Here is a 14,545-nt window from a genome sequence, read left to right as displayed (position 1 = left end):
CTGCAGTTTTTCAGGTGTCTTGAAAAGAGATTTTTCTTGCTTGGGGGGTTTCGACGTACCTATAGTACCATAGTAAACGTACTCACGTACAAACTACTAATGAACTATATAGTTAACTATTATAGTTTGCTATAGTAAACTATTGTTAAATATAGTCAACATTTCTAAGTCTAACCGTGAATTCAAGAAATTCACTTTCTAAACAATGTCCTTACTCTGTCAATTATTTTCTTTTGGTACTCTGATCCTAATTTATCTTACATATTTAGCAAGAACAGCTTTTCCTAATCACTGCCAGTTTTGTAATGCCCTTTGTTACGTCCAATCCACTCAACAGGACTGATAGAGTCCTCACCTCTATTTCACTAAATGATCTCCTTCTATGTGGCTACAATACATTTAAAATCAAGTAAGATATGTTTATAAAAACTAAGATAATGAATAATTAAGCAATGTTTAAATATCGTCCGATTAATTTTTTAAATTACAATTTCATAATTTTAAAAGTTTTATGATGAAAAGACTTAAGTATTTGATGATCGTAGATTTTTTTTTAAATAAGCTACATGCTTTAGTACATCTATTTTACATTATGATTTTCGGTATAATAGATATGTATATAATAAACAAAATGGAAGAAGTAGCGTATAATGGAAGAAGTGGCGGAAATTTTGCTTCCAACAGTCATTTGCTTTGAAAATTACAATCATAACATTTACCTTTGGTGAGTCAGAATCAGTGGTAGGGTTAGGGTTTGAACTACCTTCCTCAGTACCCGTGTGTGATATCTAGAATATAAGAAAATATTTCACCGACATTTTAAAAAGAAAATTAAAACATTTTCACCGAAGGTAAATGCCAAGAAATAAAGATATACCTCTTGAACGGAGCTTGTCTGTGCAATCTGTTTCGTAGTTGCTGATGACTAAATTTTTTAGCTTTATTAACCGTACGCTATGAGCGTTGAATTCAATATAGAAACGTACTTCACTTTCCCCTTCCATGACAACCGTTATGAGCCTGGACACGGGCACCGCCATCTTTGAATTGCTGCCATGTGATAATATTTGTCAGCAGTGGCAGGTTCATGACACATGTGCCTAGCTAGGACATCTCTTGAATTGGGTACAGTCCTTCTGACTTCGGTGACAACGGCTTTTCTGAGCCTAGTTGTAGAAATTGGTTTATTTTTCACAACCTACGGAGACCTTTGCTTAAGGCTGAATTGTCGAGTGGCTGTGGAGGTTTTCAACCCGAGGGCCATTTAAGTAAATGGAATCCGATATCTTGAAGACGAAGTTGGCAATCTCCTTTTGGGTGGTTATACTACAGCACAAAAAGCCAGAGCTCGGGTGATAAGCCGATCATCGCTAGGCTTTTGAAGTCCGTCTACTGCTTCGTTCCCTGTAATTTAAAGGTTCCTTTAAAAATTGTCCTTGGCAGAATTTTCACCAAATAGGAATTTACATTGTTACTTATGTCAGCATTTCTTTCACAAGACTATCTTTTTTTTTTACAAGAACTCATTCCTTTGATTGAGATTTGTATGCAGGAGAAACGGGTAGCCATTGAATTCTGGATTTGTTAGGCGGGCACATGTTTTCCTAGCTGGTAAGGTTGTTTTGTTGTTATTTTATACATTTTGCTGGTAATTTAGTTCTTAGTGTAATTAAGGTCTTCCGTTTCCAACGGAAGACCTTTCTATTATTGTGCGGGTTAAGATTATTCTTATTTTTCTTTTAACTCAAGAATTGTTTTAGTTTTGATTACACAAAATCTTTTGTGGATTAAACGATTGGATGTAAAGTAAGAAATAGTTCATTTAATTAATAAAAGCAATGTCATTCTCTAAAGCAATAATAGACATAGATCAATTGTGGGGTTTAAGTTTGAAATATATAACTTCTATTTGATAGAGTAAGGTCATTATATTGCAAACTTTTCAAATCTTCCTTGGTTGTGAGCTGTGCGTTTCTGTGCGTTGTACCTTTACGAAATATATTCTTTGCCCACGGCCGAGGAGATCAGCGACGGCTGCATTACCTAGCGGTAAGCAGTTATTTAATACACAAGATTCGCACACCGCGACTTACACTTACATGCATATGAACGTGTTTGAGTTAATATAGCTGTATATACAAGAACCGTTTTAATTTTATGTTATAAAAGTTTGTCCTCCTTGTATATATTTAATTAAATATTTGAGTGTAAATGAATATTAATGAACGATATTACTCCAAATCGGAAAAATCGTTAGACATAAACTAATGGTTGGTTTGTTTATGTAAACTACTTTAAAAACTGTACAATTAATGTTTTAAATCAACACCCCCCCCCCCCCCCCCAATATTAAACATTTAAATGATGATCATCCCTCGCACATGGCTGAGGAGATCCGGCGCGAGTGGATAAGTGATCCGCGGTCGGTTCGTGTTCTTCTACATGTTTCTTATGACGCGTTTATGTTTCATATTTTGCACGGACACAACTATATTTTATTATGTTTTCAACTATTATATTGGTTTAAGATGAAAAGATAAATTATTTTACTTGTACAGTTGATTAAGCATTGATTTATACGATAGCGTATAAGGTAGTTTAAAAATCAAATCAAATTATAATCAAAGTTCCATGTTACATGTTTGCGGTAGGTGCTAGCACGATAAAGGAATGCCCTGAATTGAGGTATTCGATGATTATTTTAAAAAATATTCACATGAGTTTAAACAACTTTAGATTAGATTCTATCGGTCACATATTAATCACTACTGTAGTTTCATTGTGGAAGCGAACTCATTGCTGCCCCTCCCCCCCCCCCCCCATACTACATAAAATAATAAAATCATAATATAATCTATTTGAATTGAGTACCATGCGTATAGATTCCCATAATAATTAAATTTTTTATTACCTTTCTATGTTTACATTTAATTTTGTTCAAATAATTAATAAATTTCCTATCATTTAAATTGTGTGCTTCATCAAATACGTTTTCCGATTACCTTGAAGTCATTAATTTTCCATTGGCTTTTGACAAAAGAGAGACGCCTGAACATCCATTGAAAACAAATACACAGAGTTAGATTGACAGGTTTAGCCAGGTGCAGGTCTCACCCGATGCCCGAGGTTATGTGTGCTGCTTGTACACAGCCGAATGGTCTCAGTAAGAGTTATCGATGTAAATATATAAAAATACATGCTTATCAAAACATGATCGTGCAAGTTAAAGTTGATTTAGGTTTGTTCCAATAGAAATCATGTTTCGCTAACTGTATTTAATATTTTTTATGTATAGCGAATTTTAATATTGTTTCAGTACTGAAACATCGCATTAAAACGTTAAATATACATGTAATTATCTGTTACTAGTCGTCTTTTAATATATATACCTTTCTTTTGTTTGTTAAAAATTCGCTCAATTTTGTTAAGGTGGCTCTATACACCACTTTTTGATGACGCAGTACGCAAAAAAGTAAATCTGGAAGCAGGCAGTTCCGGTACTGGCTGATTTAAACTGAGGCGAAATGTATGGGGACCGCTCTTTTGAAAAACTTGTTAAATGAATAGATTTAATTTGATAATTGGAAAATTCATTACTTACAAGTAATGTGGTATCTGATACCTTCACGTTGTGTGGTATTATTTATCGAAATAAACAATAAAATCAAGTATAATTTTTTAGATAGTTTCTTTCCCATTTTATATATGTTACATGATAGCGCAGTGGTTTTGTGGCTACCCTTCAAACCAGTAGGTCATGAGTTCGAATCCTGTGGAGAACAATAATTTTTTTAACTTTCCAAAATTTTCTAAAACGTATTTTTTATTTGAATACAGTGAAAGAAAATTCTAAACAGGTGAAAATATTGCAATTATAATATACTTTAATGCACATTAATATCGACACCTTAAGGGGATGGGAGGGTTGCTTTGAATTTCTCTCAGGTTGGGATACATAAATCCTATTAGCCTAGTCAATTTTCCCCTTTATTTATTTGACTTAGTTTTACATTAAAGCGAATATATTCACTTATACAGGCCTATAATGAAGTATGTATGTATTTATCATTCCATCGTGATATTTAGGAAATTTTCTTCAACTTAGAAATGAAAAGTCCCCAAGGTGTTTGGGCCTTGGGACTTAAGGAACGATAACCCTTACCTGAGGAACTTTCATACCAAATAAAATTTAAAACATTTTTTGTGTTTATTTGCAATGATTTTCATTCAATTTTTTATGTTACATTTATTAAAATACATTTTCTTATAACATTAAGCAACTTTTTCAGATGATTTGTCAACAGAGTAAGAAAATATGAAAAATTATGTTTTGGGGAAATACTAAAAAAAATTGCAATAATAACATTTTTGAATGTTAAGAAAAGTTAAAAAAAAATGTATGTGTCCGAAGGAAATCATATGACAAAAACAGTTCTCTCAATTTGTTAATAGCTATCTTTTTAAAAAATATTTTACAAAAACACGAAAAAACATTAAAAAATTCTTTTCAAAAACCTATAGTATCCCTATCATCATTTTAATATTTGATAAGTATATGTTTTGTGGTCTTCTATTGAAAATTGGAATAAACTGTGGGTGTATAGAGCCACCTTAAAGTAATGTAAAACACGGGCGCCATTTTGAAACAATTTACTTGTCAGAGAGTTCCGAATGGTTTACATGAAACTCTAAAAGGTTTACACGAAACGTTTCTCGCACGTAGGCTCCACGCTTTTTTGGTGTAGTAGTACGTTTTAGGGTCTGTAAATTTTGTCAGCACGCAATTCTAAACTTGCACATAGTCTTCAAAAATTTAGAAATATTTTAATATAGAAGTTATCTTTGAGAAAGGTTTACGTGTTTTGTAGGCGGGTTCAGTTTAAAAAAGAAATACAATTCCTGACATGAATCATGAGTACATACTGTTTATAACAATGCTTGCTACCCTTGAAAATTAAACTCGCCATTAAACATCTCACTTTTTAAAGAATGTTTGAAACGATTACATAAACTCTGCTCGACAAATAGTTTTCCTAAAATATTTTCTTCCTTTCTTTGTTTCAAAACACGTTTTATATACAGGCTTTCAATCACAACACGTTTTTATAACAAAAGCAGAACTGAAAGTATAGTCATTATAATCGTTTGACACCATATAACATATATTTTCAACTCGCAGCAACAACGGAAGACCTACTCGGGGCTTTGCCACGAGCTCTGCTCTAGTTGGTAGTATGTTTTTATGTTTATCGGAACTTTATTAGTCACAGTGTGTTATTTTCAGTGCATAAGGGTGTTTGATACAATTTCCTGAAATACAGACTCTGGGCGCTTTTCGGGAATTCTCCTAAGAAAGGTCATGTGGACAACTGACGAATGTCGGGGACGCATTCTGTGCTGAGCGGGGCGTAATTTTCTGTCCAAGAAGTGGTCGTAGACTGGAAGCGAGAGACCTGTGAGTCCGGGGCTTTCAGTTAGGATAGCGATACTAGAGGGACAGGCAATTTGACGAGGGCAGGAGCGTCTTGAGTGCGTGGTGTCCTTGAAGTGACTGAGTTCCTTTTCAGAGAGAGGTTTTAAGTGTTTAAAAGCGACTGTTATAACATGCTAATTTTCGTATAGATATCGAGCTAAAATTGAAAGTAATTGTAATATCACGGTTTTTTGAATTATTGAACTTTTATTTTTAACAAATTTTTTTAGTAATTTTTCAACGAGAGTTTTATTGATTGAAATAGCTTCTAAACAACATTTTGTAGTTTACTTCCATTCTATATCTGATACAGTGTGATTTAATTTTGAATTCAGTTGATAGTATCAGATATTTGTTCATTTTTTAATTATCCCCTCGCGCAACTTGTTGCGAAGGGGATATAGCATCGCTACTGTGCGTGTGTGTGTTTGTATGTATGAATGTGTGTGCACTTCATCTCAATTTTCTAGTAAACTAGAAAAAATGGAATTTCCTTAACCTTTGCACAAGTATGCCTAATTGTAAATGATTAAAACAAATGCAATGTCATATTAATTGGTCAATAATTTTTTTTTATACAAAATCTTAGATAAAATTACACCATTGTAAAGGAGGGGGGGGGGGGCATACATGATGACACAATTCGTTCAAAACAAAAAATATTTATCATAGATTGCACACTTCTGTCAAATAAAAAATAAAAAATGCATTTGCCTTTCCAAACCATTAATACTATTATATAAATAGTGCCTGTTTGGGAGGGTAACAGTTGAAATTGACACCCCTCGAAAACAATGGTTTTTTGAATTATTGAACTTTTATTTTTAACAAATTTTTTTAGTAATTTTTCAACGAGAGTTTTATTGATTGAAATAGCTTCTAAACAACATTTTGTAGTTTACTTCCATTCTATATCTGATACAGTGTGATTTAATTTTGAATTCAGTTGATAGTATCAGATATTTGTTCATTTTTTAATTATCCCCTCGCGCAACTTGTTGCGAAGGGGATATAGCATCGCTACCGTGCGTGTGTGTGTTTGTATGTATGTATGTGTGTGCACTTCATCTCAATTTTCTAGTAAACTAGAAAAAATGGAATTTCCTTAACCTTTGCACAAGTATGCCTAATTGTAAATGATTAAAACAAATGCAATGTCATATTAATTGGTCAATAATTTTTTTTTATACAAAATCTTAGATAAAATTACACCATTGTAAAGGAGGGGGGGGGGCATACATGATGACACAATTCGTTCAAAACAAAAAATATTTATCATAGATTGCACACTTCTGTCAAATAACAAATAAAAAATGCATTTGCCTTTCCAAACCATTAATACTATTATATAAATAGTGCCTATTTGGTAGGGGACCAGTTGAATTTGACACCCCTCGAAAACAATGGTTTTCGAGGGGTGTCAATTTCAACTGTTATCCTCCCAAACAGGCACTATTTATTTTGTTATACTGAATGTCTTAATTTTTAAGAAACTTTTACTGCTCTTATATAGGAATAACGTGAACTCTACAGCGAACCGTACGCGCATAATTTTTAGCGCATGTAACCATTTTTAATGTTACCCGTTGCTAAGTGCGTTGCTAACGCTGAGGTTAATAGAACGGATTATGAGCTGCCTCTTAACCTATCAGATTTCAGTATTTAACATGAAAGTCTAACCCTAATGTCATAATCAACTTTGTATACGAGTTATCAATCGAACCTTCTGAGTAAGAGTTATCAATCTTCCGCTTCACTTCTTTGAAACCAAAGTGAAAGTAAGCAGTTCAAATCAACAACTTGATATTTTTTGGATTTAGATCTAGTAAAGGTAAAGAAAATGTAGTTTTTGCAGTAATTGAGGGTTAGTAGAATGTTGTCTTATCATTAACATAACTATATATTCCTAAATAATACATCCCTACACACAATAACTCATGTCGCGAAGGGATGCTCTGCTTAGCGGTGCCCTTGATGAATTTTTTTTTAATGAGAGAGGCGTGAAAGGGTGAGTGAGAATAATGATTTGTTTTGTTTATTGATTTTTTTTTTCTCAAATTATACTTGTGTATTTTCTTTACAAAGTCTTATTATTCATTCAGCCGACAAAATCCAAAAGAACTTATTACATTCCAGTTGGGAGGTCTGCCTTAACACAAAATGCTAAGAAGTCTCCCAAGCTGGTCATGTTAGCTTTTACAGCGCTCGCCTGCAACTGCTCCATGGCTAAGTTGAACCAATTCTTGAAGATAATTTCTTCATCTAAAAGATCCCCTACAAAGAATGTAGATAAATATTCGTATGAAAATATTTAAACAGGGTTAAAGTAAAAAGTGCCTTTTTAATAAAGCTTTCTATTGTTTTAATTTAATTCATAGTTCCTTCTCCAAAGAACAGGTATACTGTTTTACACATGTCTGTCTGTCAAAACAAATGTTCTTTGATATTTTCTCAGCAACTATTCATCGCAGCTGCTTAAAACTAGAGGTACTGTGAGCAAGCTCACAACTGATACCCCCCGCTAAGAAAAAATCATAACTCATGTATTTTTTCTATTATAGAAAATATTGGATGAATCTATTTCATCGTCCATTTTCTATAAATAACAACTGCTCTATTTTTTAAAACTGTTAATGCTTATATGATTACACAAACCAATTTCTATTCTTTAAATTCCATTTTAGTTCAAGTTAACTGTTAATGCATGAAGACATTTGCATCCTTATGTTAACAAACATGACTCGAAATTCCACATGTCAAGCAGCCACTTAATATAAACATTTTGAATTATTGGTCTACTGAGCCCGATTTGTTTTTAACAATGACCTTGAACTTCCTCAATTGACCTTTGGTCAAGGTCATGACACACTCTCAGGTTATAAGCATTCTAGATGTAAATTAAGAACTTCCAATATTTGTCCATTAGAAAGATATGGACTGGACACAAGCTTTACACTTTTAGGCAAGTAGCCTTGGCCTTGCCCAAATGACCTTGGGTCAAGGTCATGACAAACCCTTAGCTCATAAGCAATCTTTGTGTGAACTGAGAACTTCCAATGTTTCTCCATAAGAACGATATGGACCGGACACGAATTTTGCACCTTTTTCTGCCATTGACCTTGACCATGTCCAAATGACCTTGGGTCAAGGTCATGACACACCCTTAGGTCATGAGCAATCTTTGTGTGAAGTAAGAACTTCCAATGTATCTCCATTAAAAAGATATGGACAGGACACGAATTTTGCACTTTTTCTGTCAGTGAACTTGACCTTGCCCGAATGACCTTGGGTTTTGGTCATGACACACCCTTAGGTCATAAGCAATCTTTGTGTGAAGTAAGAACTTCTAATGTTTTTCCATAAGAAAGATATGGACCGGACACGAATTTTGCACTTTTTCTGCCAGTGACCTTGACCTTGCCCAAATGACCTTGGTTCAAGGTCATGACACACCCTTTGGTCATAAGCAATCTTTGTGTGAAGTAAGAACTTCTAACGTTTCTCCATAAGAAAGATATGGACCGGACACGAATCGAACAGACAGACGGACAGACGGACGGACGGACAGACGGACGGACGGACAAGGTGATTCCTATATACCCCCCCCAAACTTCGTTTGCGGGGGGTATAATTATAACACAATTTAATATTTCTTCAAATCATGATCCCCGGAGGTGGGATTGGGCAACATTGGAACTTTTTAATATTAGTCTGTCTATCTGTTCTGTTAAGACAGTGCTATTCATTCTTTTCATGAGCGTATAATATAGGTATACATTTTTATGTAAAGCTGAAAACCAAAATAGTCCACGCAATCTGAATAATTACCCCGTTTGGAAGATCCTACAATTACAATTCTGAACAACAAATAAAGTTCTCTTCAATACCAGTTGCAAATAAATTGTATGTTTTATAAATGAAGTAAGAATCTCGCACAAAATGATGTTTGAAAATAAAAGTTAAATTATCGGGATTAGCTTATTTGTTCATATTTAATTTCATGAAATTCAGATATTGTTTTTTCTATTCTGAATTTGCCCTGTTGTTGTAGTATATAAGAGAACGCCAGACACTTGGACGATCGGAACCTCCCCCCCCCCTTTCTCTGGGACATATGATTTTTTTTCAAAACGTTTAGTGCCTATTTAAAGACAATTTTCCCATTTATAATAGAAATACTGTAATTATCTCAAATAAATGTTTTTCAAATTGTTCATTTAGGAATTTCGTACTGCGTCCAAAAATTTTGTTCTTCTGTGAAAAAACCCTATCGATTTTTTATCGAAATAAAGTACATTGTACTCCCCTTCAGGATCCAGTGTTTACTACACTGAGTAAACATGTGGAAAATTAAAGAAAAAAAAACATAATATTAAGCAGTATCGCTTAAAACTACGGAGACAGCCGATGGTTGAACGAGACTATACTGAACTCTGGCGTAGGAATACATACGACTCAAAAACTTCTCAATTGTTCGTAATATTTAAAATCTGATTTTTTCAAAGGTATTTATAAATAAGTTTCCTTTAAAAAATGTTTCAGTGTACATTACATCGAATTTATTGATTATTTTCAAGAACTAAGTCTTGTCAGCGGAAATGATATGTGCTTAGGTCCAGACACTGTTTTAGTTCCGTTTGCCAGAGTATCTGCATAGGAGAGTTGATTAAAATCAACTCCCAAAAAGCGAGATTAAGAAAGACCTGGAAATTAGTGGAGATATGTTGGAATCTTGCAACAGTGTACATTTCGACTAAAAACTTAGAACTTAAATTCTATGCTGAAAGCACCGTAATAGGACATCGATATACGTGCCGTTAAATACAGATTTCTTTAATTAAGGTCGACTTTGTAACACAAAATGTCTTTATTTAATCATGATTAAATTAATTAGGAAGGAAACTGAGAAATACCAATAAAAAAGTTAACAAGGTTAACAGTGTACTCTTATTTTTTAGAACATTTGACCTGAACATAATGATAGTTGTTATGGCACCAAACGAAATGAGTTTATTTGTATTGCTTTTGTAATGTTAACTTGTGGTTTGAAACGTATATGCGTATGTTACAAAAACGATGTATAAACGTTGTATGTTAATCAATGAAACTGACATGTATACATCCAGAGCGTGATTATGTATTTTTTGTTAACTTTATGATTATCACTCATCACGTAGATAATTTCAGCTGAAATTTGTTTTTGTTTTATTTTAATGAAAAGGGATAAAATAATGTCATTGTCATGGGCATCTCATTGTCATTTTACAGTTCAGCTCTACACAAATACCTATTCTGAACATTGTCATAACAAATTGTTTATTAGTGAAATAGAAATAAAACATGGGAATTGCAAATTTTACCAATTGTTTGCATCAGCCTCCTAGCTTGAGGATGTTTGAAATGAAGCCCAACGGAAACTTGTGAAGAATAGTCGGCAATGATATCCCACCAGGAAGTAAAATGGGTAACAAAAATGTCAGCCATAGTTTCAAGGATACCGTGGAGTAATCAGTTAAAAGGCAACAATTGGAAAACGGATAAGTATAAAATAGAAATGAGTGAGCATGCGTGAATGAAAGAATATTTAAAAGAGTGTATTGAATTTATTTAATATGTTTCTTGAGAGTAAAATAAAATAAAATAGAATGGATACGTATAGCAGAAAGCATAATCCCTCAATCCAGATCTAACCCACAAGTAAAAGGGGTAACCCTGGGATGACCCTTAATATCCCTTAAAAGTCGGAATTTGGAACGGGTCAAGGATACGTCTGGTACACTTGCATGAGCCATCAACGCTCATCCCATTCATAAGGAAAAGGGAAAACAGTGATGTGACCCTGCAATTCAGGGTCACTAAAGGGTTATTCCCTCTACTTCCGGGTGGGAGCACTGATGAGGGATCGTGCTAAAATGCTGATCATTGAAATCGAATTTGGTATTCAACGGAGATAAAGGTGGTTTTTTACCCGCTTGGAGAACATTTCAGCTAGAGTGTGCAAATGAGATATTTTGAAAGGGACGGTTTAATGCATCTAAGTCTGGACTATATTCAGTAAACCTTGGACCAGGATAACAGAATCCAAATAGAAGTATGACATGGGAGAATGGATTCTTATGCTTAGAGGATTGCACGTCCTGTGCATTCGATGAAATGTCCACACCGCCTATATTTTGTGTCATTACACATGACATGGGGCAGGTAATGCGAATTAAACGTTTTTTTTCAATTTTTCTGATTTCCTTCATGCAACGGACTTGCAGCTTAGAATGCGGTCTTTGCTACTCCTTTTGCGCGATATTCAAGAAGACCCTAAAACGATTGTCAAAACCGATAGGTCATTTTTGGCTTCGCTGAAGAAAGGGACATGTCCTCAATGGGCCGTAGTGTCAGGGAGAATAAATGTCACTGCTTTATGTACACATTTAGCCATTAGAGATAGAGATAGTTTTAAGGAAGCTTACACATTTCAAAGAGCGTTGGCTTTGATGGGTGAAATTGGTAGAGATGTACATACCATTTTGCGCTTAAGTGTACAAGGATTGAAACTTAAATTCTTTCCCGATTGCCAAACAACAGACAAATCTCGCCATAAACGTTTCGTATGGAACTCCAATCACATATTAAAGATAATTGATTAAGATTGTGAAATATTCGAGGACGATGATGTCGTTTTGACACTAGATATCATACACTACATGGAAAGAAACTAACTTGTTCACTTTTATAAGTTTAACACCTTCAAAGATGAGATGGGCAATTTAGTGTTTCCATGGATTCCAGAAATTGCCTCACGATTAGTTAGCAGTAAATTCAATCGTCATTTCCTGATCGAAGTTTCAACTTATCTCTCTTGCGTTGGTCTACTACAGAATCATAGGTTCGTAAATTTCAGAAAATTACATACAGTGCATACATCTATCCATGCAGAATGCAACAATGTGCAACAATTGTTAAAAAGAAAGAAAATATAATCAGAACATACTATATCTTCTGTTATAACATTCAAGGCGCATAGGCTACATAAAGCATTCCTTTTGCTTTTCCGTAACCAACCGAACCATGCAAAACCCAAGAAGAGGATGAATTATTACCGGTTGATGAACAAACAACAGAACTCTTAAATGAACCTGTTGAACCATTCGTCGGTATATCCATCGATTGTTCGTCTGAATTAGAAATAGTACACTACACTGAGCGAAAAGGGAAGACATGTGGGATTTACAGGGCGATGGAGCCCACTTTATGCGGTGATTCGACACAACTTTAAGAGCGTTCAAGAAGCTTTCCATTGCTATCAATCTCTTTGTTCAGAAAAAAAAACATTCCAGATAGAACATTTGTTGCATTGACTTGACAAGGTTAAAAAGAAAGGCTACTTATCATAATGCCAAATGGAACTTATAAATGTTTAAAATATGAAACTCCATTGTCAAGTAATTTTGTGCAATTATCATATATACATGTATATATAATATGTTTTATTAATATTCAGACTGAATAAGGTAAAATTAATGATATCTGTAAAGTTAAAAAGGTTTTGAAACAAGGAATATACTGTGTTTTAACTGCCACAAAACACTTGTTGATTCGGATAAATTCCAAGGTTCTAAATTTATTTTCATAAAATACTAATTCTTAACTAGAGCTAAATCTCCTTGCAAAGCAACTAGTGGGTCTCCCGTTGATGTCAGAGTTAAAAGATTGAAGTCCCTGTTGGAGGCAAGAGATTGAATTTAATAAACAATTATAACTTAAAGAAAAAAAAATACAAATGATTCTTGGTGGAACTAAAAAAATACGAATTGATCTAAGTTTACAAGAACAGTGAATATTAGTCAACATTTTGTTTATTTAGCTACTTACCAACAAGAAATTAAAATAAATGTAATCAATAATAAAGAAGTGCATGGTGCATAGATTGAAACTATTTGGAATCAACTTACAAAGGACAACTACAACGTGAACACTATACCGAATTAATGTCATTGTCTTACTTAGACTAGAGAATGGCAGTTTCTATGGAACCTGATTTTATGCGACAGGTATTATAGTTCTTTTTGCATATTGTGTCAATTTTGTAATCTCACGCTCCATGTGACACTGTCTGTCCACAGTTTCTCTGCGATGCCCTGTTTAAAACATTTCGCTCTTAATTGACCTACTTCTGCTGAATGAGTTTTGGCGGCATTTTCATGTAGTGGAATTGTCGTAATGGACGATGAAGTTACCTGACAAATCCCTCCAGATATAGGCTAAGTGACAGGATATGTCACAGCACACGTCTGGCAAGATGGAGGTCAGGCGAGAGAATTGCATTAGATGGGAGAGTACACGGAAGAGTCGGGCTGTGGTACCACACTCCTACCCTTCTTGTAGAGCCGATGATAACCTTTGGCGAATCCAATAATTATAAATTAGAAAAATCCACCCTCCCAATATGTCCAGTAATGCTTTAGATAAGTGACATTTGAATGCTCAACTTCTGCAGTACTCAGTGTTATATGAATGAAGTTCTTTGAGAGATAGAATCCCTACACAGTAAAAAAAATTGAATAGTACTGGAGCAGTATGTGATGTAAAAATAGTAAAGTCTATATCTAGATGGCCGAGATCACAACATCAAAAATATTGCTGTTATATATACTTTCCCTAAGCACATATGAAAACACAACTAAAAAGGTATATACAGAGTTTATCAGTATTGTAGACCATCTACAGGATGACGGGTGTAGGGGCATCCGTATATGTCCATGGCATTGGCGTTAGCCACCTTCAGATGTGAGGGTGGAGTGTTCCTGATGAAGGCAACTTGTTTGGCCAGGGACAACACATTCCATGGATGGTTGAGGCAAATATGGAGCATCAGTCTCCAGGAGAAGCCACTCTGGTGGTATAAGCGCTACCGTCCTTGGGTCTTGGATTGACTTCATTGTTACTCTAAATTTGGCATGTGGCATCACACACACCACGTGAGGATGAAGCCCAAAGGAAACATTTAGGTTACGTGAGAATCATATTTGTCTATCCATTTTGCCCCAATCCTGAGGAAATACGTAATTGGCCACCGCC

The 14,545-nt window shown here is 34.5% G+C and overlaps 1 protein-coding gene across 1 annotated transcript in view; it reads right to left on the bottom strand.

The window, feature by feature from the left end:
- The window catches only part of LOC128169260 (uncharacterized), a 17,392-nt gene extending 16,352 nt beyond the window's left edge, over positions 1-1,040 (bottom strand). The window contains exons 1-2 of the mRNA XM_052835420.1: positions 987-1,040; positions 720-788 (exon numbers count right to left, since the gene is read on the bottom strand). Of these exons, the coding sequence (XP_052691380.1) occupies positions 720-788; positions 987-1,040 (123 nt within the window). The remainder of the gene's footprint in view (positions 1-719; positions 789-986) is intronic.
- Between the last annotated feature and the right edge of the window lie 13,505 nt (positions 1,041-14,545).

This window comes from Crassostrea angulata, unplaced genomic scaffold, assembly GCF_025612915.1.
Source record: "Crassostrea angulata isolate pt1a10 unplaced genomic scaffold, ASM2561291v2 HiC_scaffold_112, whole genome shotgun sequence".
Lineage (NCBI taxonomy): Eukaryota > Metazoa > Mollusca > Bivalvia > Ostreida > Ostreidae > Magallana > Magallana angulata.
The sequence above is the reverse complement of the archived record's forward strand: the minus strand, read 5'-3'. Positions and strand labels throughout refer to the sequence as shown.